Here is a 26,513-nt window from a genome sequence, read left to right as displayed (position 1 = left end):
AGGGTGGTGTATTACGACTGCATCTTTTTGTTAAACATTATAGTATTGCTCAGTCTTATACTCTGCGATTGATAGGGGACATGTTTCAACACGACAAAATGGTTATGGAGGTGGATGAAACTCTTTGGAAATTGTAGACTACCTCATGCCACAATAAGAAGTTACTTTGTGACATTAACTTGGCAAAATTAAATAGAAAATGCTGACTTAACAGTTTACAGTGGCAGAGATAAAGGTGTTTACTTTTGACATATTTGATGGAGTTTCTGGAGGTAAGCATTCCGGTGCAAGCGTTTCAATACTACATTTGAAATGCAGTATTTTTTCAAAAAATTTAGACAAACATCAGTGTTACAGCTGTCAGCCAAGGCTTCACAATCATGATAATTCAGTTGAAGCAGCATAGTCTGCTGTGATATTGAGGCCAAATGCCACCTCCAGAGAAAGCAAGGAAACTTTGAGGGGCTCAGAACATACCTCACTTTACTGTGGATGCTGTAAATAAAACAGAAGTTGCTGGAAAAGCTCAGCAGGTTTGGCAGCTTTTGTGAAGAAAAAAAATCAGGGTTAATGTTTCACGTCCGCTGATGCTTCCTCAGAACTCATTCTATTAGTTTGCCTCTGGCTGTCTTAGCATGAATGATTGTTAGCACAATGTCAAGAACACATTGGCTTTGTTTCTGGTTTCTGTTTCTACTGTTTGTTTGCACAAAGATATTTATTTTTAATCTCATCTACACATTACCTTTGAATTATATCAGGGAGTGGCAAAGTTTTTTTTGTTTTCAAATGTCTCATGAAATAGCACTTCTGATTACCCCTTTGCTGTAGCCAAATTATCAGACTGCTTATATAATATTCAATATCGATGAACATAAATTTGATTCAATTAGATATTGGGAAAACTGACTCATTATTCTCCAATCCTGCTTCAAACCCGTCACTGGTTGGTGATTCCATTCTTCTCCCTGACACCAGTCTAAGATCAAGCCAGTCTGTTTGCAATTTCACTATCACATTCACTCCTGAGGTGAGCTACTGATGTAAGTTATGCGTCAGTATTAGCATCTTGATATTATAACTTGCATCTTTGATTTTTGAATCCCTCCCTAGCCTTGCTTGTCCCTATCTCGGCAATGCCCTCCAACCCCTCAACTTTTCCACATACCTGCACATCTCTAATTCTGGCCTGGAGTGCATTCCCAAATCTAATCACTCCTTTACCTTTGTTGCTGAGGCCCCAAGTTGTGGAAAATTTGAGCTACACTTAGCTATCTCTTTTAAAAGGCACATAGAGAAGTACCTCATTCACAAGCTTTTGTCATTTGACCCAATTCTCCTGATGTTTTAATGCTGTCGTAAAGTACCTTCGAATGCCTTGTTCCATTCAGGGCAGCATATATGTACAAGTTGAGCACTAGTTGTTTTTTAAAATAGAAAACATCTTGCTTTGAAAAATAAGTTTATCAATTTATTTTTAAATGGTTGATTTTACTTTTTGCTAGCGCTTCACTGTCATCTCAAAACTGGACATTGGAGAATACCATTGTGTTGCGGAAAATGTTGTTGGAAATGCAAAGTGTGAACCTCAGCGCATGGAAGTTTGTATGTTGCCCTTTTTTGGAATTCCCGTTAACTTTGTATGTTGTTCAGTCTTTTTATCAGGCAATTAATTACATTTATTTTACAACTTTTGAGTAGTTTCTTTGCAATTTGGACGTCAGCCTTGTTTCATTAGTCATGCTGGGTGCTTAAATTTGAGCACAAGATCCAGGCTGACCTTAAGCTGTCAGGCTGCCCTCTTTTAAAATTGAGTTAATTGAGACAAGATTTTGTCTGTTATCGTAAGTGGACATGAGATCCCATGTTGTTATAAAAATGGCATCAAATAACAGTGCATAAAATTATAAAAAATATCCATTAAATTATTCAAATAACATTGAGGACAGACTCTAGTTAATTTAACTTGGATTTGCCAGTGAGTAGACTCTGTACAAGCTGTGGTTGGAGTTTAAAAATATTGACTTGTGCTATTTGTTTTGTTTAAAGTTGATGGACAGGTCACAACATTTTGTTTCAAAACGCATTGAAAATGTCCGTTTCTATTATGAAATCATCTTCCTCCTTGTAATAGTACTGATTAATATTAGGGGTGCCAAAGACCCAGCATAGTAATTTATGGTGGTTTGAAATCAAGCTGCACAGCTTTTTAGTTTTGTCCATGGTTTGCATGTGTAAACCTGCAGCTATACGACAAAGAAACCTGAGTGCAGACAGTTAGTGAGTCTTAAGGTAAGTATTAAACAAACATGCTATGAATCTACATCGCCGAGGCCAGACGCCAACTCTCCGACACCACCTCCTACCGCCTCCTCGATCACGACCCCACACCTGAGCACCAAACCATCATCTCCAACACCATTCATGACCTCATCACCTCAGGGGACCTCCCACCCACAGCCTCCAACCTCATTGTTCCCCAACCCCGCACGGCCCGTTTCTATCTCCTTCCCAAAATCCACAAACCTGCCTGCCCTGGTCGACCCATCGTCTCAGCCTGCTCCTGCCCCACCGAACTCATCTCCACCTATCTGGACTCCATTTTCTCCCCTTTGGTCCAGGAACTCCCCACCTACGTCCGTGACACCACCCACGCCCTCCACCTCCTCCAGGACTTCCAATTCCCTGGCCCCCAACACCTCATATTCACCATGGACGTCCAGTCCCTGTACACCTGCATTGCGCATGGAGATGGCCTCAAGGCCCTCCGCTTCTTCCTGTCCCGCAGGCCCGACCAGTCCCCCTCCACCGACACACTCATCCGCCTAGCTGAACTTGTCCTCACACTCAACAACTTCTCTTTTGACTCCTCCCACTTCCTACAGACTAAGGGGGTGGCCATGGGCCCCAGCTATGCCTGCCTCTTTGTAGGTTACGTCCCTCTTCCACACCTACACAGGCCCCAAACCCCACCTCTTCCTCCGGTACATTGATGACTGTATCGGCGCCGCCTCTTGCTCCCCAGAGGAGCTCGAACAGTTCATCCACTTCACCAACACCTTCCACCCCAACCTTCAGTTCACCTGGGCCATCTCCAGCACATCCCTCACCTTCCTGGACCTCTCAGTCTCCATCTCAGGCAACCAGCTTGTAACTGATGTCCATTTCAAGCCCACCGACTCCCACAGCTACCTAGAATACACCTCCTCCCACCCACCCTCCTGCAAAAATTCCATCCCCTATTCCCAATTCCTCCGCCTCCGCCGCATCTGCTCCCACGATAAGACATTCCACTCCCGCACATCCCAGATATCCAAGTTCTTTAAGGACCGCAACTTTCCCCCCACAGTGATCGAGAACGCCCTTGACCGCGTCTCCCGTATTTCCTGCAACACATCCCTCACACCCTGCCCCCGCCACAACCGCCCTAAGAGGATCCCCCTCGTTCTCACACACCACCCTACCAACCTCCGGATACAACGCATCATCCTCCGACACTTCCGCCATTTACAATCCGACCCCACCACCCAAGACATTTTTCCATCCCCTCCCCTGTCTGCTTTCCGGAGAGACCACTCTCTCCGTGACTCCCTTGTTCGCTCCACACTGCCCTCCAACCCCACCACACCCGGCACCTTCCCCTGCAACCGCAGGAAATGCTACACTTGTCCCCACACCTCCTCCCTCACCCCTATCGCAGGCCCCAAGATGACATTCCACATCAAGCAGAGGTTCACCTGCACATCTGCCAATGTGGTATACTGCATCCATTGTACCCGGTGCGGCTTCCTCTACATTGGGGAAACCAAGCGGAGGCTTGGAGACCGCTTTGCAGAACACCTCCGCTCAGTTCGCAACAAACAACTGCACCTCCCAGTCGCAAACCATTTCCACTCCCCCTCCCATTCTCTAGATGACATGTCCATCATGGGCCTCCTGCACTGCCACAATGATGCCACCCGAAGGTTGCAGGAACAGCAACTCATATTCCGCCTGGGAACCCTGCAGCCATATGGTATCAATGTGGACTTCACCAGTTTCAAAATCTCCCCTTCCCCTACTGCATCCCTAAACCAGCCTAGTTCGTCCCCTCCCCCCACTGCACCACACAACCAGCCCAGCTCTCTCTCTCTCTTCCCCCCCCCCCCCCCCCCCCCCACCCACTGCATCCCAAAACCAGTCCAACCTTTCTCTGCCTCCCTAACCGGTTCTTCCTCTCACCCATCCCTTCCTCCCACACCAAGCCGCACCCCCAGCTACCTACTAACCTCATCCCACCTCCTTGACCTGTCCGTCTTCCCTGGACTGACCTATCCCCTCCCTACCTCCCCACCTATACTCTCTCCACCTATCTTCTTTACTCTCCATCTTCGGTCCGCCTCCCCCTCTCTCCCTATTTATTCCAGCTCCCTCTCCCCATCCCCCTCTCTGATGAAGGGTCTAGGCCCGAAACGTCAGCTTTTGTGCTCCTGAGATGCTGCTTGGCCTGCTGTGTTCATCCAGCCTCACATTTTATTATTATGCTATGAATTGTAATGACTTTTCACAATAAATGAATTGAAATCTATTGTAAAAAGCATTGAGGATTCAATTTCTCTTCCACTTCTTGCTTGCCATCAGGATACCTGTGAAGTGCCTTTGTTTTGCAAAAGGTTTTGTAAAAATATTGTTGCATAATATAACATTTCAGTTTATAAATGCCGCTGTTGGGTGATTTTTTTTGCTGAATGAATAATGTGATATTCTTATCATTCTCCAGATGATATTAATGTTGCTGCGATAATTGGTGGTGTTCTAGTTGTAGTTCTTGTCCTACTATTTATAACCATCGTCATCAGATTTGCATATAAACGAGGATACTTCACAAGTAAGTAAGCGGCACCACTTTATAAAATTAAAGTAATCATCTTTTGAAGAATCATCTTATTCCAATAGTCATTTGAAGGGTGCTTATTGCTGTAATGTGATTTTTAAACTAGTGTAAAATAGCTCCTAGATGCCTCAGTAGTAAGTAATCTTCCATCTAGAAAAGTCAACCTGTACATTTCATTCTAAAACAGTAGAGATGAAAGACATCACAGATTATTGCTTAAATTTACTTTCAATTTCACTTGTAATCCAATGCTCATTCTCTTGACAATGATCAGTCCTGTTAAATACTGTTTTCTTCTTCCCAACAGAGAAACAGTCTGAAAAGGGGTAAGTTACTAATTCTGGCAATCTATTTTTTAACTCCATTAAATGTGGTTTAGTCTTAATATTTCAAGGATAACTTGTAGAGCAATGGGTTGGCAATAGCTATAACCATGATGATACAACACAGGCCATCTTTTAACCTCGATTCACAGTTAGATAGTAGAAACTGCCGATGCTGGAGAATCTGAGATAACAACGTGTAGAGCTGGATGAACACAGGCCAAGCAGCATTAGAGGAGCAGGAAAGCTGATGTTTTGGATCCGGACCCCCCTCCAGAAAAGACCCTTTCTGAAGAAGGGTCCAGACCCAAAATGTCAGCTTTCCTGCTCCTCTAATGCTGCCTGACCTGCAGTGTTCATCCAGCTCCATACCTTTTTATCCCATCTTTTAACCTATATCATGTTTGTACAAAGTATTTTGAAAGCACTTTCCTCATTCCCCACACTTTGAGTATTCATTCCTTACTTTTGAGTATTTCTCCAGTTTGTTTTAAAAATCTCATTCATGTCAATTTTGAACTGATAGACAATTTAGGGAAATTACTGTGATTGCAGTAGTAATTATAGAACTAGTTCTGTAAAATGGAGTGAGTCACCCAGAATTCACCATAGTATAGCCCACAATTTTCAACTTCACAATGAAATCAATGAATAATCATCACCTACATGTGATTCTTAGTGATTACGTTCCTTATTAATTTCTAGTGTTTATAGAATTCACTGTCAAGACAAAGTTTCAAATGATGTCTGGTGTATGTATAGAACATAAAGCATTACAACACAGTACTGGCCCTTCAGCCCTCGATGTTGTGCCGTCCTGTCATACCGATCACAAGCCCATCTAACCTACACTATTCCATGTACGTCCATATGCTTATCCAATGACGACTTAAATGTACCTAAAGTTGGCAAATCTACTACCGTTGCAGGCAAAGCGTTCCATTCCCTTACTACTCTCTGAGTAAAGAAACTACCTCTGACATCTGTCCTGTATCTTTCATCCCTCAATTTAAAGCTATGCCCTTGTGCTCGCTGTCACCATCCACCATGGTAAGAACCATACCCATATCCATAGAGTAATAGCCTGAGTCTCTGTCACTAGTTCAATAACAGTACAGTTGCTGACTTGCTTGCTGAGCTGATTTGTTTTCCCCATCCACCCTATCTAACCCTCTGATTACTTTATATGTTTCAATTAAGTCACCTCTCAACCTTCTGTCTAATGAAAACAGCCTCAAGTCCCTCAGCCTTTCCTCGTAAGACCTTCCCTCCATACCAGGCAACATCCTAGTAAATCTCCTCTGCACCCTTTCCAAAGCTTCCACATCCTTCTTATAATGCGGTGACCAGAACTGTACACAATACTCCAAGTGCGGCCGCACCAGAGTTTTGTACAGCTTCACCATAACCTCTTGGTTCCGGAACTCGATCCCTCTATTAATAAAAGCTAAAACACTGTCTGCCGCCTTAACAGCCCTGTCAACCTGGGTGGCAACTTTCAAGGAACAATGTATGTCTTAAACTCTGCCATTTGAAAATCATGAAGGTTTCAGAACAGGGGAGAGGGTGGCAGAGTGGTACTGTTATTGAGGTTTTTGCAAAGATTTATAGCATGAGTTGTGGGTGAGGTTGCTGACTTGTTCACCAAGATGGCTTGTTTTCATTCAAACATTTCACCACCATGCTAGCAAATATCATCAGTGAGGTCTACGATGACACAATGTTGTTCTTCTCCCTTCAGAATTTATACTACCATTATGTTGAGTAGTGCCATTTCTAGTTTTGACTCCACTCACCATAACTGATTGGACAGTATCCAGTCCAAGCGGAATGGAACAACATTGCCTCATTGGAGGCTTCACTGATATTAATTAGAATGCTGGCGAAACGTCTGCACAAAAACAAATCAGCTCAGCGAGCAAGTCAGCAACTGTACTGTTATTGAACTAGTGACAGAGACTCAGGCTATTACTCTATGGATATGGGTATGGTTCTTACCATGGCGGATGGTGAAATTTGAATTTGCTTGATTGAAAATGTAGAATTAAAAGCTATCATCTGATTCTCTAATGTCATTTTGGGATGGAAAGTTTGTCGTCCTCAAGTGCTCTGGCCCATAGGTGACTCTAGATCCACAGCAGTGTGGCCAACTCTTAATTCAGAAAATAGAACAACCAGCCACGCAGTCATATCAAAACTAAAAGAAATGAAACCAGATAGACTACCTGACATTGTTTAAGACACTGGAAATAAGAGCACACACCACCGCACCAACCCTGTACAGTCATCCTTAATATCTGAAGGCTTGCATCAGGATTGGAAATGCTGTTCCACAGACTAGTCCATAAGACATAGGAGTGGAATTAAGGCCATTCGGCCCATCAAGTCCACTCCGCCATTTAAATCATGGCTGATGGGCATTTCAATACCACTTTCCTGCACTCTCCCCGTAGCCCTTGATTCCTTTTGAGATCAAGAATTTGTCAATCTCTGCGTTGAAGGCATCCAACGTGCCGGCCTCCACTGCACTCTGTGGCAATGAATTCCACAAGCCCACCACTCTCTGGCTGAAGAAATGTCGTCTCATTTCAGTTTTCAATTTACCCCCTCTAATTTTAAGGCTGTGCCCACAGGTCCTAGTCTCCCCGCCTAATGGAAACAACTTCCTAGCATCCACCCCTTCTAGACCATACATTATCTTGTAAGTTTCTATTAGATCTCCCCTCAACCTTCTAAACTCTAATGAGTACAATCCCAGGATCCTTAGCTGTTCATCATACACTAAACCTACCATTCCAGGGATCATCTGTGTGAATCTCCGCTGGACACGCTCCAGGGCAAGTATGCCCTTCCTGAGATGTGGGGCCCAAAATTGGACACAGTATTCTAAATGGGGCCTAACTAGAGCCTTATAAAGCCTCAGAAGCACATCGCAGCTTTTATATTCCAACCCAAGAGATAAACGACAACATTACATTCGCTTTCTTAATTACAGACAGTACCTGCAAGTTTAACCTTTAGAGAATCCTGGGCCAAACTCCCAGATCCCTTTGCACTTCTGATTTGCGAATTTTCTCACTATTTAGAAAATAGTCCATGCCTGTATTCTTTTTTCCAAAGTGCAAAACCTCACATTTACTCACATTGAATTTCATCAGCCATTTCCTGGACCACACTCCTAAACTGTCTAAATCTTTCTGCAGCTTCCCCACCTCCTCAGTACTACCTGCCTGTCCACCTAGCTTCGTATCATTGGCAAACTTTGCCAGAATGCCCCCAATCCCTTTGTTCAGATCATTAATATATAAGGTGAACAGCTGTGGCCCCAACACTGAACCCTGTGGGACACCGCTCGTAACTGGTTGCCATTCCGAAAAAGAGCCTTTTATCCCAACTCTCTGCCTTCTGTCAGACAGCCAATCCTCAATCCAAGCCAGTAGCTCACCTCGAACACCATGGGCCCTCACCTTGCTCAGCAGCCTCCAGTGAGGCACTGTATCAAAGGCCTTTTGGAAGTCTAGATAGATAACATCTACTGGGTTTCCCTGATCTAACATACTTGTTACCTCTTCAAAGAATTCTAACAGGTTTGTCAGGCATGACCTCCCCTTACAGAAACCATGCTAACTTGTTTTAATCTGACCGTGCACTTCCAGGAATTTAGAAATCTCATCCTTGACAATGGATTCTAGAATTTTACCACCTACCGAAGTTAGGCTAATTGGCCTATAATTTTCCATCTTTTGCCTTGATCCTTTCTTCAACAAGGGAGTTACAACAGCAATTTTCCAATCATCTGGGACTTTCCCTGACTCCAGTAACTTTTGACAGATCACGACCAAAGCCTCCGCTATTTCCTCAGCCACCTCCCTCAGAACTCTAGGATGTAGCCCATCGGGGCCAGGTGATTTATCAATTTTTAGATCCTTTAGCTTTTCTCGCACTTTCTCACCTACTGTACTCAATTCTGCGCCCTGACTCTCCTTAATTGTTGGCATACTACTCATGTCTTCCACTGTGAAGACTGACGCAAAGTACTTAAGTTCTTCAGCTATTTCCTTATCTCCCATCACTAGCCTTCCAGCATCAATTTGGAGTGGCCCAGTATCTACTTCTGCCTCTCGTTTGTTTCTTATGTATTGAAAGAAGCTTTTACTATCATTTCTAATATTACTAGCTAGCCTACCTTCATATATGATCTTCTCCTTCCTTATTGCGCTCTCTTTAACCTCAGTCTGTTTTTGTAGCCTTCCCAATCTTCTGATTTCCCAGTGCTCTTGGCCATTTTATAGGCTGTCTCTTTTTCTTTGATATATTTCCTGACTTCCTTTGTCAGCCCACCCCGAATAATCTGTCTTTTCTTTGGGATGAACCTCTGTACTGTGTCCTCAATTACATCCATAAACTCCTGCCATTGTTGGTCTACTATCTTCCCCGCTAGGCTCTGCTTCCAGTCTATTTTCGTCAATTCCTCTCATGCCCCTGTAATTACCTTTTATTTAACCGTAACACCATTAAATCCAATTTTGCCTTCTCTCTTTCAAACTGCAGACTGAACTCTACCATATTATGATCGCTGCCTCCTAAGTGTTCCCTTACTTTAAGGCCTTTTATAAAGTCTGGCTCATTACATAGCACTAAGTCCAGAATAGCCTGCTCCCTTGTGGGCTCCATCACAAGCTGTTCCAAAAAGCCATCCTGCAAACATTCCATGAATTCTCTTTCTTTGGATCCAACAGCAACATTATTCACTGAATCCACCTGTATATTGAAGTCAGCCTACAGCTTGATAGTGTCAGTAAGGCATGATTCCATGTTCTGTGATTTCATGGTGCCAGAAACCATCAGCTGTATTAGATAGGACAGCCATCTGAGATGGCAGCACTAGGGCATACAGTTGGGAGGGAATTGCATTGAAATAAACCACCAATACCTTCCTAATCTAACTTTTGCCACATAGAAGGACAAGAGCAGCAGGTGCATAGAAACAGTGTCACAAGCACTTTCTGCTCCAAATAACACACCATGCTGAGTTGGAACTATACTGGTGCCATTGATGCAAAATCCGAGAACTCCATCCTGAACAACACTGCACATGTACTTGCAACACATGGACTATAGTGATCCAAGAGGGCAGTTAACTAGTAATTGAAGCCTGGCAAACTTGAAGCTAGCCAGCAGTGCCTACATCCTGTTAATGATATTTTTAAAAATGATCCCAGCACACCCTGGCGAAATGTCCTTGTGTATTATTATGCCATTATTGACAAATAAAAGTATACTTTATGCCTTCTCAACCACTTTGTCCAACTATCCTGATACCATAAAGGTGTGTGCTGCTCATGTGCACCAAGGTCCCTCTGATCCTCTGTACTTCTCCAGGGTCTTAACATTCATCATGTCCTACATTGCCTTGTTTGTTTATCCTGTCCAAGTGCATCATGTCACATTAATAACATTCATATTCTTTTAGCTTGGCATGTAAATTATAAAATATTTTAATAATTACCAGGGCTCAGTTATGCACCAATACAAAAAAACTTTTTCATTTCAGTTACCAGGCTTCCTCAAAAGCAGATGATGTTGACTATGTCAGATCAAATCCTATGGACAGTGAGGTAAGATGTACATGAAGCAAAGTTAAAAGTTGTTGGCAGACAAGGGGACTTGGGTGTACGAGGGCAACTTCATTCAATTCAGATATTTGAAAACAGCATATTCAGAATCTTAATCCTAAGGTTCTAAGGATTATCGATCCACTGGTGTGCCATGCATTCTTGTTTAATGAAACAGTATTGCTATGTTTAAAAGTTCAAGGACCTGAACTCCATAAAATGAAGTGAGCCTCTGGCCTATGAAAATTTTTGTACAGTTGTATTACTGATTTTTTGTATGCACTGCTGTGTAACTTGCACCATTCCTCCATTATAGGGAGATTTCCGACATAAATCATCCTTTGTTATCTAAAAAGGGAGAAGATCAAAGAAGCGAAGACAACAGATGCGCTTCGTAAAGGAACTCAAACATGTAGTGAATTTAAATATTTATGTATGGATCACAAATCTGTAAAGTTAATATGTAGAGATTTGTAACAAAATGACTCTCATTGCCAAAGCTGTTGACCACTGTTTCTACCACTAAATATTTTTCATTTAATTTGCATTTTTGACAGAAGTTGTCTTGGTACTGGTAAGGAGGTCCCCTAATTATCTGCTGTTGTATTACAAGGCTAAAAGCCCTAACATTAGGTTCTGGAAAAGAAAACTTGCACAATTAAGGGCCAAGAAATGGTAAATATCAAATTTAGTCAGACCAACTGATTATTTTTTGAAAATGTATTTTCCTGTAATCGTTCAAGGCTTTGATCTCTAAAATAGGTTTAAAAATTATCAGCAAAGAATATCTAAGTTGATGAGTACTTTTTTCTGTTGAGATCTCTCCAGATCCTTTATTCATTTGAAATGAGGGTTTATTAGATAAAGTTGTACAGAATATGCAAATATGATTTGAAATAATGTTAATTCATTCATCTGGAGCTCTGTAGTTTTACCTCAACCTACGACAAGAAAACTGCCATGAGGTTACTCAAGGAAAAAAAATAAGTCTTAAGGAGATCGCTGATAGAATAAGAGTTTCAACGATTGAAGTGTTCCGTACTTGTTTCATTGAGTGGCTTTTCTTCTGGTTAAATATTAAAATAACAAAATTCTTTGGATTTTTTTTGCTTCAAACCAACCAATTTGCCTACTTTTGACTTAGAGTTTAATAGAAAGCAGCCATTAAATATTGAAGGATGATTAAACAGAATTGAAAAATGCCAACATTTAAATTAGCACTAGATTTTTTTCATCAAGCGTAGGAATTCAAATGATTGAATAGAATGGTAAACAAAAACCTTTTTTTGGAATTCAGGAACCAAGTGAATTTTCACAATTGTGCTTTTCTGGGTCAAGGTGGGAATATTAAAGTTCAGGCCAGTGTTATTTATCAGGTACTTTTACCATCTAACCACTCGATTAGTAGCTAGCTAACTTTCAGTTTTGAAGACGCAATCAAGGAGGTGATCTTTAGCTATCCTTTTGAATTCAAAGTTTTGAATCATTTGTCACAAGTTTTGCCTCAATCTCAACTCAAGGGCATTAAGCTTGTTAGATTTTCAAATTAAATACCACTTTGAACTTTTACAGTTCATTAACAACTACAGATCAATTAAGCAGTAGTTTCAGAATTCCTACACAATAGGTTGCTTTCCAAAAATGTACTATATTTAGCAGTCTCTGCTAAATATAAAACAAGACCCACATTTATATTGCACCTTGACAACCAATAAGTGTCATCTTTTATTATACAGAATAACTGGGCAGTTGAGATTCCGTACCAAAAAGTGAGAAATGAATTTTGTAGTGGTGGGCAACTGAATCATTTTGGTCAGGACTTGGAGACCTCATGTATTTCTTTGAATACTGTCACAAGATCTTCAATATTTACTTGGATCAGCAGACAGCCTTGGTTCAACCGAACCCTTTGCTGAGAGAATGCTGCACTATCAAAGTGCCAGTCTAGATTGTGAAACTTAAACAGCACCCTTTTATTTACTAAAGTCTTTAACACACACAGTATTATTGACAGAACAAAATGGATCTGGTTGCATCAGAATCCACTGATTACGTTTTATAATTTAATATTTCTAAATGATTCTTGTACTTTTTACAAAAATATTATCACTAAACATGTTTCAAAATATTGATTCCTAATGTGTAGTTATTACACTTTTTGTAAAATGATAGTGATGTGTATATTTCAGATGCATTTATACTACTGTTATTCTGAGAAGAATATTTTGTGTAAAGTTGATCTCTTGGGGGCTAGAGATCATTTAGTGAAACTTAAGAATTTAAAACAATTGTGGCATGTTTAGTTCACTGTGAAGCTTGAAAGTACAGATGTTGAACTCCACTACAACTCATGTATAAAAGGTAGCCCCCGAACCAGTTTTATTTTGTCCAGTCCTCCTAGTAAATCCTCAGTAGGCTCTGTTCATACATAGATTTATACCCCAACATTCAGCCACTTTGTCCCCCACACCAGAGAAGCTGTTTGTTTGTGTTCATTTCTTTTTTTAAAAAAAACTCAAATTGATATTCACTAAATGTGAAACCATCCTCAATTGTTTCTGTTCAATTTTAGCCTAGCCAAAAAGAAAACATGCCGCTCCTTCCAAAGGTTTGTTCATTTAGTTGTGTGCAGGGAGCAGTGTAATGGTAGAAATTTTGTATATATCAATATTGATAACTATGTTGGCTTTAATCTGTTGTAGGTTGGATTAGAAGTGCATATCACACTAGCTAAACATCTGTATGGAATCTAATGTAAAATTTAGTGAATAGAATGAGAGGGACATTTTTCTGGATTTCATAATCTAGAGAAAACAGTAATTTTGTACACAATCTAATTTTTGCCTTGCATCAGAAGACCGGATTGCATTTTTTAGTTCACTACTTTGTAATTTTCAGATTTTGGAAAAAAAATCACTAAACATTGTTTCCTTTTTTGTTGTTGCACTAAAGTTAATGTAATTTTACAAAACATAATATTTTCTCCATGGCCAAGCTATGTGTTCTCATTAACAAGTTGAGGAATAAATGTCACTTTTGGATTGTAATCTTAAGTGGAGTATCTTCTTTAATATAACAAAAAGTGTGGAGCTGGATGAACACAGCAGGCCAAGCAGCATCTCAGGAGCACAAAAGCTGATGTTTCATGCCTAGACCCTTCATCTTTAATAGGTATTTTGTACACTATTCCAACATAGAGCTTCATTACACTCAATTATTCATCAAATACAAACACAAAATTGCAATGGTTCCATGTAGACAACTTTGTAGTTTGAATGAACAGATATTCTACCCACAAAGATGGCATTAGACCTTATTTGGCATTTAGAATTTGAAGCCATAGAATCCTTACGGTGTAGAAACAGGCCATCCCCTCTTCTCTTCCTGTAACCCTGCATTTGCCACAGCTAATGCACCTAAATTACATATCCCTGAACACTAAGATTGGCCATGTTGAATTACCCAAACGTGCACATCTTTAGACTGAGGGAGGAAATCCGAGCACCCAGAAGAAACCCCCATGGACACGGAATGTGTAAACTCCATCCGGACACAGTCACCCAAGCATGGAACTGAAACTGGGTTTCTACTGTGATTTCTGCATTTTATTTTCAGAATAAGATTGATCTGTAAACCCTTTGCTAGGTGGAGTTATACTATGCAACATTTAAAATATCCTCTCTGCACCCCTCTCTTTTTACAGCCTATTGTAAATGGCAAAAAATCAGGCACTGAATTACTCAATGTCAGAGTATATGATTTAAATTGCTGCAGTAATTAAATTCAAGCAAACAGATCATGTAGAATGTCAAATGCAACTAATCATGTCTATATGTCCAGATAAAATTTTCCCCAAACCTGTGGGCTTGGTATCAAAAGGGAGTTTAAATCTCACATTTTGGATTTCCTGGAGTCTTGGGAACAAGATGTAAACAGACACTAGATTTATCCCTATATTTTCTGTACTATCAAAAAGCTGTACACAACACATTTAAGTTAACTGTGTGGACATTTCATTTAAAATGCAAAATACTGACAATTCAAATGATGCAACTAACAGCAAATCCGTGCTCTCAAGATCACTGTTCGTTTGACTGACTTCACTGAAACAGCTAGTACTTTGAACACATCTGTAGGATAACAAACCTTTAATTTCTGTTCCTAATACAGCTTTGCACAACTTCAGAGTTGAAAATAATCTTTGAATCAAGTATCTTGTAAATACATATTTGAACCAGCACTGATTTATCAAGTCTACATCTTTCATTCTACTACTGGTATTTTGCTGAATTTGTAATTTCAGTAGTTATCATTATTGCTAAAAAGGAGGAGGGTTGACAGGGGCCAGAAAACTCTATCCAGAGTCATCCAAACTGAAATTGAGATTTTCTTTGCTAGTCTACTTTTACAGATTCTAATTAACCTTTGTGAAATTTCTCAAACACCATTCTTGGTATATGATTTGAGCCTTATTTGCATAAATCCACTATGCTGGCAGAGCTTCAGATACAAGCTGCTTACACTGCCGTCTACCCACCTTCACCTATTTAAAAAAATTGCTCAGTAGTGAACAACTAATTTGTACACTTCTTGGCAACCATCTCTAAGTGAAAAAGTACTTAGCAGTTTACTTAACTTGGCCCTCTAGTAATCATGCTAAACATCCTTTGGGTTTGAAGAGGACAAATAATTTGGAATTTACAAACAAAAGTTTTGTCATTATTAAAATGAAGCACTAATCCAACAGTAGATCTAAAACTAACTATACTAAACTTGTTTTAAAAGTTACGGTAACCAGTTCTAAAACTAACTATACTAAACTTGTTTTAAAAGTTACGGTAACCAGTTCTGACCTTCAGCACATAGCACCACCATGTGGCTCAATTAGGTGATTCAGATAATTGTCAGTATTTAACTATTCCTGCTGTTTCCAAAAAGTGTGTATACTAATTCTATCACTTAAGGTGCGCAGCAGTTAAGGGAGGAATTTTAAATCTCAAACAAACAATGAAAACCAAGGACTATTTAGACCATTAGCAACATGAATCTAAACTTATATAAACTGAAGGATTTCTTCATAGGCATTATAGACATAATCATGTTGAAAAAGGAGCAAAAACTCAATTTACATAATTAAAAGAATTTAAAGTCACATAGCGTTTTGGCCTTGCTCATTTAGCAAAATCAAAATGAACAATGTCAAATTGAGTATTTTGTCACGATCTTTCACATTGTCTTAAATGTGACATCCAGGTGATAAGTGAATTTGTAATAGGACAGATTCATTGGAGCACTCAAACCCATTTTCAAAACTTGCTTCTAGCATGTACACACAAACAAGCAGGGCTTAATACGGCATATTGTAGTAGTCTTGGAGGAGTCAAAGCAGGATCTATACAGAAGTTCTGTCAACATGCTTCAATACCCCAAAAGGTGGCATTTCAAGAAAATAAGTTTTTGTATTCTGCTTACTTTGAATTTCCCTCATATCATGGAGTAGCCTTGAGAATCCAGTACATTCACCAGAACAGTAGTAGTTTTATTAAGTATGCAGGATAGCTTTTAGTGGGTTGTTAGAATTGACTACACTAGGCCGAGAAGTAACTACAAATTCTGTCACAATAATTAACAAATGTTTACAGTTCTCTGTATATTGTGGAGGGAGTTAAAAGTGAACTAAAAAGTAGTCCACTGAAGTTACCTTGAATTAATCTTAAAGAACAAGCTCAAAGTATACAAAATTAAATAGTACACAACTGTACAAATTTACAAACTTCCTTAATTTGAAGGCCTTAGAGGATATTTCTTCTGAGATCTTGTCCTGCCGTGTGTTTCATTTGTTTTCCTGGTAGCTGGCGACTCCACATTCCACTGACGTGGATGAGGAACTCTAAGGGAACAGATACATCATTTACAAAAACAGTGAGCAATGAGTCAGTTTAAAAAAAAAGTTTGGTAATTTGTTTCGTACATGCTTTATAAATATTCTTTAGCAGATTTAATTGTTTGAAAGGATAGATTGATTATGAACAAACAAGGTTATCTTGTTTTTCTTTCATCCTGAGCAGACCAAAGTTTGTCTCCCTTTTTGCAACATTCAATATGTTTTGCACTTATTTGTATGCAGAATGCTGTTGGCATTAATTAGCTGCAAAACAGGAGACAAAGGAAGGAGTGTTTGAAGTGGTAGGAATTGTTAAAATAGATCTCCAGGGTAAGACAAAAAATAATGTTAGAGACAGAGATAATGGGAACTGCAGATGCTGGAGAATTCCAAGATAATAAAATGTGAGGCTGGATGAACACAGCAGGCCAAGCAGCATCTCAGGAGCACAAAAGCTGACGTTTCGGGCCTAGACCCTTCATCAGAGAAGGGTCTAGGCCCGAAACGTCAGCTTTTGTGCTCCTGAGATGCTGCTTGGCCTGCTGTGTTCATCCAGCCTCACATTTTATTATGTTAGAGACAGTTTGCTCTTTTTAGACTGCACTTGCAATGTTAACTACCATGAAGTAATGACTGCCAGTAATTTAAATTTAGCATCAAGTGCCAGAGAGACTGACCAGCAGTAATAAATAGCTACATTAAATTTTTGTAGCCATTTTGGTTCTTTATAATGGCAATTTAGTTCATACAGCAGCTCTCGATTTTGTTTAATCTCATCATCCATTATGTTGCTGCAGTATTTTCATATAAATGTGCATTAGCTCAGGGAAGAAGTACATATTGAAATATATTCCATTGCTGTTAATATGGCGTTGATAATGTTATGCCTTCAAAGTGATAATATGGATTTTAATTCTTCACCTTTTGGAAAACATTCAAAGCCAAGATTTCTCATGTATTATAAAGGGAACGTGAACATCTCACGTCAAGGGCTCAATACTGCATTATTGTATTTAGTTACTTACGGTTTATCTGGAGACATTAGACACAGCATGCTTTTCTGCTCTTCCTGTGCATGTTCCTTACCTGTTAGTATTTAAAAAAAACTAATCATTATTTCTCATTTAGTCTATAGACAGCAATATCGTAAAAGATTACAACTATTACAGTTTAAATCTTCGCCGTACTATCATATTTAATTATTCTAAGGTGATTCATTGTGCATGCACTCAAGAACACCCAATATGACTAGTTTTTAATTTTATACACAAGTTCAGCTTTCTTTCTAATCTATTGATGAAGAATTTTGCTAGTAGTATATAATTTAAAATTTCAGGTGTTACAAAATAATGTTACAGCACCACCTTATCCAAGACCAATTTTCAGGTAAGTAAAACATAACTCTACATTTTACTTCCAAAACAGGACTTCCTAATTTGTAAAACAATTAGGAAGTATATTATTTGTTAACTTTTTTTTGGAAAAACATTTTTCACAGCTTGTACCATTTGAAATATCATGTCATAAGCCACAGAACACAATGTTTATCATGCTTTCACATTAAGTGGCTGGCGAACGAAGTATAAACACAAATCTGAAAAGTGTCTATTCAAAATACAGACCACCAAATTTATTTGAAAATCTCAGTTACTCTTTCCAATGCTTTCCGTGCATTGAGATCCAGCCCTGTTTGGAAATAATCAGGTTAGCACATCCTGTTCTAGATATCAAAAGCCAAATTTCATAATCAGCAGCAAAGTGATGGCACTTCTTGCTGACTTCAAAATTGTCCACCAAGATCCAGTGAGTACAGTGGCACTGATTTCACCTTATTGATGCTAATTTCATTCTGCTATTAGCTAAATAGAATCTTAGGTGGTCAAAAAGCTGTTGACATTGAAGAAATCTCAAGAAAATTAAGTTAATAGCACCTACTGTCCTTTATTGTTTTGCAGTTCTACAGAAAGCAAAATAACGGGTTTAAAGGTAGTAGCTTAAAATTGCTTTTCTGAAAATGCAGAATTTAATATTCCATCCAGGGCTAAAGTGGTTGTTCATTAGTACACCATTAAGAACCTAAATACTACCTATATTCATAATACATTTAGTCCCAAAATCTTCAATTTTTCAGATACCTCGGCTTATTTTTGTTGTTGCCAATACTGCTCCCAGTCTAGTGAATCTTTGTCATACTTGTTCTTTTCTCATTTAAAAATCAGAAAAACTGGTACATAGCTGAATCAGAACCATGACCAATAAGCAGGTGTGTAATTGGCATTTCAAAAGACCCAACATGGGCTTTAATCAATTGAAAGTATCACTGAGAAAAGGTCAATGAATATCTATGGTAATTCAATAAGATGCCCTTTGTTTCCAAAGGAGAATAATAGATTAAAGTACAAGTTCATGTCATTCAACAGATATCTAACATTTTCATCAAAAACTTAAAACACAGCTAGAACAGTCGGAATCCCAAACAGCAGCTATGGCAGCAACTTCTGCTGTCATTACAACCACAAAATCTAGGTTACCTTTATCAGAGACACAGATCCTGTAAAAGACTAATGCAAAGCTGAAAAATGTGGATGAATATTCCGTAAGCCTAACATTTTCAAACGACCAGTTATTTTTCTTAATTCAAAATTGCATACTGAATTAAAGACAGTTATTATCTGTGACCATCCAGCTGGCTTACATACATTACAAGCAACAAATACTTTTCAGAAATAAAATCCTATATGAAGGCATTGAAGTACACAAATCGCCAGGAGAAGTAAATGTACAAAAAAAAACACATACTGCTTGTCATTAATTGCAAGTTATACATATTACTTTAAAATGCAACAGGCACACTGAAAACTTACTCTTTTCAGATGTTGGTGTTTGTGTTATACTGATGTAACTGACTCCTGCTGCAAAGGTCACATTATCAATTGTTTCTGAAAGAAAATGGACGAATTAAAGTTACTGAAGAAATATTAAAGTTATTACTGGTATACAGTTATACTATTCTATTTTGATACTAGATTTTCTTTGGAAACCTAGCATATTTTTGACTGACTGTAAACAGATTATAGGCTGTTTATGCATTGATGCCAAACCTACTACGAATGCAATTAAAGTTTTATTCCATTCTGAACTCAGTGCTTTTACATAGTTCCCCAAACATATAATATTGTCCAGCCAACTTCCTCTCCATCGTTCCTGAAAATGATGGATTTCAGATCACTTAAAATTTGTGTTGACAATCCACTTGTAGAGGTGTTTCTGCGATAACGCATGTGAATGGAAATTGGCTGTAATGCGATTGATGAATAGTGGACACTGTTTGGATAACACAAACTTTCTACAGCACAAGGTCACACAAGCATGTAACAGGAGAACTACCAGTATCCCCAACCCAGTTATCATTGCAAGAATCAGTAGACTATTTGGCCATGGACATTCTGAAATTTAGTTATGGGGAAAGAAAAAGGAAGGATCACACAATTGCTATTTTCTATATCCTTTTAAGTACTGTGCAAAGTCTAAAACTTACTTAAATATTGATTTCAATATCATCCCAAGTGAAACTATGATAAGGAGGTAAATCTATTATCCTTTCTAATGTCTCAAGTCCCATGTTACAGCACCATCTACTGGTAAAAGTCAAGTTATAAGAGATACTGAGCAAATTCAAAATTTGTTTTTTATTGCAGAAATTTGAATTCAATATTGCTCACACAAGGAATAAACCTCTCCTGTGGAGAGTAAGGTAAATTTGCTGTACTTTTCTAAGGAGGTGCCAAAAGTACTGTACTAATTCTTCCTCTCATTGACTACAGAATCCATAGCATTTTCAGAAGGACAACAGGGAAATTCTCAAGTCCCATCTAAAATCCATCTCTCAGTAACAGTAAAATTATCTGGCCATTTATCTCGCTGCTGCTTCCAAAACCTCAGCCACACAGAGGGTTATGAAAGGTAGTCTGCAAACTCAATTTCTTTTGCTGTAAGAGTCATAAATGTCAACTGATTCAGTTTGTACTTCAAGAATTTTTGTAAAATAGAATCTAAGTTGATTGCCATATCCTGTTGATGATCACTGCTGCATTTTCTTGGTTTAGCCAGTAAACCACTAATTTCTGTGGGTGGCTCCAACTATGAGGTCTGATTTTTCTTTCAGCTATTGAGCTTGAAAGAGAATTTGCTAACAAATTCAACTTAACAGCAAGTAGAAACTTTAACTCAAAACTAATTACTCTGTTGCACAGTTACCTCTTGTGTGGTATTTATACACCAATTTTCAAGTCAAATATATATTTGAAAGTAATGGTATATAGCACTTCTGCAAATTCAATGCTCTGTTCAGAGTTTCATTTGAAATGCACAAATAATTCATTCTGGCAATTTGCTATAAATTTCAATCATATTTCAAGACTGAAGTTTTGGAAGAGGCACAAGTCAGTTTCAGTACAAGCATGGATCAGGCTGGACATGGGTGAATGGCAGAATAGAATGACCACCAGGTATTCGGGCAGTGTCCATCACAAAAAGTATCACTATTTTACAGCAGAGAAAGTTGGAGGTTGAGGGTTATTGGATATTTTTAAGGCAGAGATAGATTTTGGTCTAACAAAGATTACTGGGTTAGGTGGGAAGGCGTAGAGAGGCCACAGTCAGATCAGCCATCACCTTACTGACTTGAAAGCAGGCCAGTGCAGTCAAATGACCTGCTTCTGTTCCCAATTTACACGTGATTATGAGGGCACTTACTATCAGGAGTACTGACAGCTCGTTCAACCACAGATGAATCAGCAGATGAAGCTTCTGATCTTGTATGCTCTCCTTCGCCCTGGAATGAAACTTCACAAAGAGAATATAGTTAAACAAGCATGATGAGAATGTTAAAATTAACATTACAGCCCAAACATTTATCAGTGACTTTTCCAGTTTACGTACCCACACTGAATGCAATTTTCAAAGTAAAAAACATCTTGGACTAAAAAAAATAAGATTTATAGAAATCTGTTGAAATGGTCTGAATTTAATGAAATTACAGCACTGAATGGCAGCAGCAATCCATACCATTTTAACTCTGCTACCAAAGACATTCAGCAAACTAACATTTAAATAGCGTAGATACTCAGCAATTTACAAGCAAAGAAAATCACAATGCCAACATTGCTGTGCCAAATCCCTGCAACAGTGGTCTAAATCAATTCACACTCTGCTCTCTCTCCCCATAAGCCTCAAAAGACTTATCCAGTTTATTTCCAAAAGATGCAGCTCTACTCCACTTGTTATCCTAGGTAAAACATTTCATACCTTACCAACTTGAGCATGAAGAAGTTACGAATTGAATTCCAGTTCTTGATGAAGAATTTCAGTCCGATGACCCCTTTTCACTGGTATAGCAAATCCCTGTCCCATCACTCAGAGCCATAGTCTGAGCCAAAGAAGTCAACTATGCTGTCTAAAACAGCAACTAATTTTAATTGCAAAGATTGGACCCTGGGCTCTTTCTAGTCAGTTATACACAGTATCATCTGGAGGTGCATTCATTAGCTACCAGGGAAGTCTATCATCTCCTAGTTCAACAGCCTCATTAAATATTCTTGAGCACAGAAGTGCCATTTTAACGATGGCATTCTTTTAAAAAACACTGCTTATTTTATACATAAAAGCAAAAATATACTTACTGTACAAAAGTTTTAGGCATTTAAAATTCCCTATTACTTCATAATAAGCAGTTTTCATAGCTGTAGTTTAGTAATTTTTGATAAGCGATTCATTGACATATGTACTTTCAATCAGAAATTGAATTAAATTAAAAGGTCCATCACTAAACATTGTCCTACCTTCAGCACCATCACGTCCAGCAGCCAGTCTTTGAACTGTGTCATTCTTTCCACTGGAAGACAGTGGCATTGAACCAGAGCTGTTGTTACGTTTTTTCTTACCGAATTCTGCTGCCTTCCTTGCAGAATTCAGAATAGCCACTGAACTCAGTGACATTGATCTGTAATGCACAGATATAGACATCTTCAGCAGTTTTTCTTTATTATATATAGTCCGTTGCTGTGCTTTAATCAAATATCTAAACTGGGCTGTATTTTAGTTCCTTCTCTGTTTGATAGAGCAGCGAATAAAATTTCAGACACAGTTGGTAAAACCTGAAGTTACAACTGACACTGGCTGATTCTTTTCTGCATTTATAGTTTTCATCTAGGTCCTATATTCTGCTTTATAAAAACTGAAAGAACTGCAGATGCCTCAATCAGAAACAGGAAAGGTCACTGAAATGTTAACTATGCTTTTTCTCCACAGATGCTGCCAGACTTGCTGAGTTTTTCCTGCAATTTTTGTCTTTTGTTTTATGTTTAGTTTGTATTAGAATGTTACTTGAGGTGAAGATCTTTCTTACACCTCACTGGAATTGCTTTTCCCATGAAATCAATGATTGAGTGCCAACATCCAATGGCACATTTGACCATTTAAAATAGCTCAGTACAACTATAGCTGTTCTTTTATCAGGCTTACGCGCAGTCCTGTAACTGAATTACATGTCAAACTTTTCTTTTGGTTTTGTTGAGTAACTAGTTCAGAGTTAAAATGTCAGGATACTAAGACACTAAATTGCAAGAAGTCTCGGTCCATCACTCAATTCGATAAACACTTGATTTACATTATCTGTTCATAACCAAAAGGTCAAGACAAAGCCTGTTTAACTTTCTGGAGGTTAAAGAAGCCACTTTTGTTCATCAGCAATTACATTTCAGCAGTAGTTTTAAGGCAGTGGTCCATCAGAAAATGATAAAGGCATTGCATGATGGCAAAGTGGTTAGCACTGCAGCCTCACAGCACCAGGGACCCAGGTTCGATTCCAGCCTCGGGCGACTGTCCATGTGGAGTTTGCACATTCTCCCCGTGTCTGCGTGGGTTTCCTCCGGTTTCCTCCCACAGTCCAAAGATGTGCAGGTTAGGTGGATTGGCCATGCTAAATTGCCTGTAGTGTTCAGGGGTGTGTGGTTTATAGGGGGATGGGTCTGGGTGGGATGCTTCAAGGGGCGGTGTGGACTTGTTGGGCCGAAGGGCCTGTTTCCACACTGTAGGGAATTTAATCTAAAGAGGATAATTTAGTTTTCCTACCTAGGTTTTGTGAATTTAGGCATTTTCAGCATTCCAGTTTTAGGAGTAATAAACCCACATGAAGCCAAAGTGGGTGTCTTCTGCAGAGATGTTGTAGGTTGGGCTGCCTTCAGACCTAAAGGAGACTGTGCTTCACTCCCAGCCTGTGCATCGGAGACTGCTGGAGGTGAAACTCTGGGCGATAACTTAGAAAGATAAAAAAAAAAGTGAAATTGTGCTTTGACATTTTAGATAAATATGAACATGTTTGATTCTCACAACAATGGTAATATTCCAGCTATCAAAATACTTCTGTTTTTCGGAGGGTAGCTTACACGAAAAAAACATAGGGCTTAAGATCAGGAGTAGACTATTCAGTCCTTAAATGCGACACCACCATTAAATAAAAATATGGCTGATTCAACTGTAGTCTCATCTCCATAAGATACAAGAGCAGAATTAGGCCATTTGGCCCACCAAGTATGCTCTGCATTTGATCATGGCTGTTAAGTTTCTCAACCCCATGCTCCTGACTTCTCTGTATCCCTTGATCCTTTTACTAAACAAGAGTCTATTGCTGTCTTAAAGACACTGACTTGGCCTTGACAGCATTCTGATGTAATAAGTTCCACAGACTCACCATCTTCTGACTGAAAAGTTACTTGTCACCTCAGTTCTAAAGGGTTACCCTTCACTCAGGCTGTGCCCATGTGTTTCTCCACATCCACTGTATCCAGGCCTCAGTATCCTATACATTTCAATGAAACCACACCCTGCTCACCACCGCCGCCCCCGCCTTTATCCTTCTAAACTCCAAGTATAGACCCAGAATCCTCAATGACAACTCATACAACAAGCCTTATTCCAAGGATCACTTTTGTGAACCTCCTCTGGACCCACTAATTGCAACACATCTTTCCTTAGACATGGGGCCCAAAACTGCTCACAATATTTCAAACGCGGTCTGGCTAGTGCCTTATACAGCCTCAGCAGAACATACCTGGAATTCAGGTGCATCAGTCTTGAAATGAATACTAACATTGACATTGCCTTCCTAAAGACTGATGGTACCTGCCTTAACCCAAAAAGAGTTGTGAACTAGGATTCTCAAGTCCCTTTGTGTTTCAGATTTCCAAAGCCCTTCCCCATTTAGAAAAGTCTACGCCCTGTTCTTCCCACCAAAAAGTGCATAACCTCACACTTTCCCCATTCTATTTCATCTGCTGCTGCTTTGTTCATTCTCCAAGTCTGTCAAAGTCCTTTTGCAGCCTTCCACCTCTTCAACACTACCTGTCCCTCCACCTACTACTAAACTGTCTGCGCTACATAACCTTAACCAATCAATAATCTATCCAACTCCTGGATGTGAGTTTGCTCGCTGAGCTGGAAGGTTAGTTTTCAGACGTTTCGTCACCATTCTAGGTAACATCATCAGTGAGCCTCCGACAAAGCGCTGGTGTTATGTCCCGCTTTCTATTTATCTGGTTAGGTTTCCTTGGGTCGGTGATGTCATTTCCTGTTCTTTTTCTCAGGGGATGGTAGATTGGATGTGTTGTCCCAATCAAAGTGGTGTCCTTCCTCATCTGTATGTAAGGATACGAGTGGTAGTGGGTCATGTTGTTTTGTGGCTAGTTGATGTTCATGTATCCTGGTGGCTAGCTTTCTGCCTGTTTGTCCAGTGTAGTGTTTGTCACAGTTCTTGCAAGGTATTTTGTAGATGACGTTTGTTTTATTTGTTGTCTGTATAGGGTCTTTTAAGTTCATTAGCTGCTGTTTTAGTGTGTTGGTAGGTTTGTGGGCTACCCTGATGCCAAGAGGTCAGAGTAGTCTGGCAGTCATTTCGGAAATGTCTTTGATGTAGGGGAGAGTGGTTATGGTTTCTGAGCCCGTTTTGTCTGTTTGTTTGGGTTTATTGCTGAGGAATCGGCGGACTGTGTTCATGGGGTACCTATTCTTTTTGAATATGCTGTATAGGTGATTTTCTTCTGCTCTGCGTATTTCCTCTGTGCTGCAGTGTGTGGTGGCTCGTTGGAATAATGTTCTAATGCAGCTTCGTTTGTGGGTGTTGGGATGTTCGCTCCTGTAGTTCAGTATTTGGTCCGTATGTGTTGTTTTCCTGTAGACGCTGGTTTGAAGTTCCCCATTGGCTGTTCGCTCTACTGTGACAGCTAGGAATGGCAGTTTGATGTTGTTTTCCTCCTCTTTTGTGAATGTTATGCCAGTAAGGGTATTATTGATGGTCTTGAAGGTTTCCTCTAATTTGTTTTGTTTAATGACGACAAAGGTGTCATCCACATAGCGGACCCAAAGTTTGGGTTGGATGATTGGCAGAGCTGTTTGTTCGAGTCTCTGCATTACTGCCTCTGCTAAGAACCCTGATATCGGAGATTCCATGGATGTACCGTTGGTTTATCTGTAGGTTTTCTTATTGAAAGTGAAGTGGGTGGTGAGGCATAGGTCCCCTAGCTTGATGATGTTGTCCTTGCTGATGAGGTTGGTGGTGTCTGGTGTGTGTGTCTTCGGTTCTTCTAATAGTCTAGTCAGTGTTTCTTTGGCCAGGTTGATGTTGATGGATGTGAATAGGGCTGTTACGTCAAAGGAGACCATTATTTCATCCTCTTCTATCTTGGTGTCTTTGATGGTGTTCAGGAATTCTGGGGTGGAGCGAATGGAGTGGTGGGAGTCTTCTAATAGGTGTTTTAGTCTTT

The 26,513-nt window shown here is 39.5% G+C and overlaps 2 protein-coding genes across 5 annotated transcripts in view; one reads left to right on the top strand and one right to left on the bottom strand.

The window, feature by feature from the left end:
- The window catches only part of jam3b (junctional adhesion molecule 3b), a 57,035-nt gene extending 43,177 nt beyond the window's left edge, over nucleotides 1-13,858 (top strand). Inside the window, exons 6-10 of the mRNA XM_048562015.2 lie at nucleotides 1,506-1,605; nucleotides 4,760-4,867; nucleotides 5,181-5,199; nucleotides 10,751-10,814; nucleotides 11,128-13,858. Of these exons, the coding sequence (XP_048417972.1) occupies nucleotides 1,506-1,605; nucleotides 4,760-4,867; nucleotides 5,181-5,199; nucleotides 10,751-10,814; nucleotides 11,128-11,163 (327 nt within the window). The 3' untranslated portion in view covers nucleotides 11,164-13,858. The remainder of the gene's footprint in view (nucleotides 1-1,505; nucleotides 1,606-4,759; nucleotides 4,868-5,180; nucleotides 5,200-10,750; nucleotides 10,815-11,127) is intronic.
- Nucleotides 13,859-15,613: 1,755 nt separating this feature from the next.
- The window catches only part of ncapd3 (non-SMC condensin II complex, subunit D3), an 83,242-nt gene continuing 72,342 nt past the window's right edge, over nucleotides 15,614-26,513 (bottom strand). For all 4 annotated transcript variants that reach the window (XM_048562012.2, XM_059639112.1, XM_048562013.2 and 1 more), the window contains exons 31-36: nucleotides 23,827-24,011; nucleotides 22,536-22,696; nucleotides 21,451-21,540; nucleotides 19,560-19,634; nucleotides 17,721-17,781; nucleotides 15,614-16,701 (exon numbers count right to left, since the gene is read on the bottom strand). In XM_048562012.2, the coding sequence (XP_048417969.1) occupies nucleotides 16,590-16,701; nucleotides 17,721-17,781; nucleotides 19,560-19,634; nucleotides 21,451-21,540; nucleotides 22,536-22,696; nucleotides 23,827-24,011 (684 nt within the window). In that variant the 3' untranslated portion in view covers nucleotides 15,614-16,589. The remainder of the gene's footprint in view (nucleotides 16,702-17,720; nucleotides 17,782-19,559; nucleotides 19,635-21,450; nucleotides 21,541-22,535; nucleotides 22,697-23,826; nucleotides 24,012-26,513) is intronic.

This window comes from Stegostoma tigrinum, chromosome 32 (assembly GCF_030684315.1).
Source record: "Stegostoma tigrinum isolate sSteTig4 chromosome 32, sSteTig4.hap1, whole genome shotgun sequence".
NCBI lineage: Eukaryota > Metazoa > Chordata > Chondrichthyes > Orectolobiformes > Stegostomatidae > Stegostoma > Stegostoma tigrinum.
Note: the sequence above shows the minus strand (reverse complement) of the source record. Positions and strands in the feature narration are given on the sequence as shown.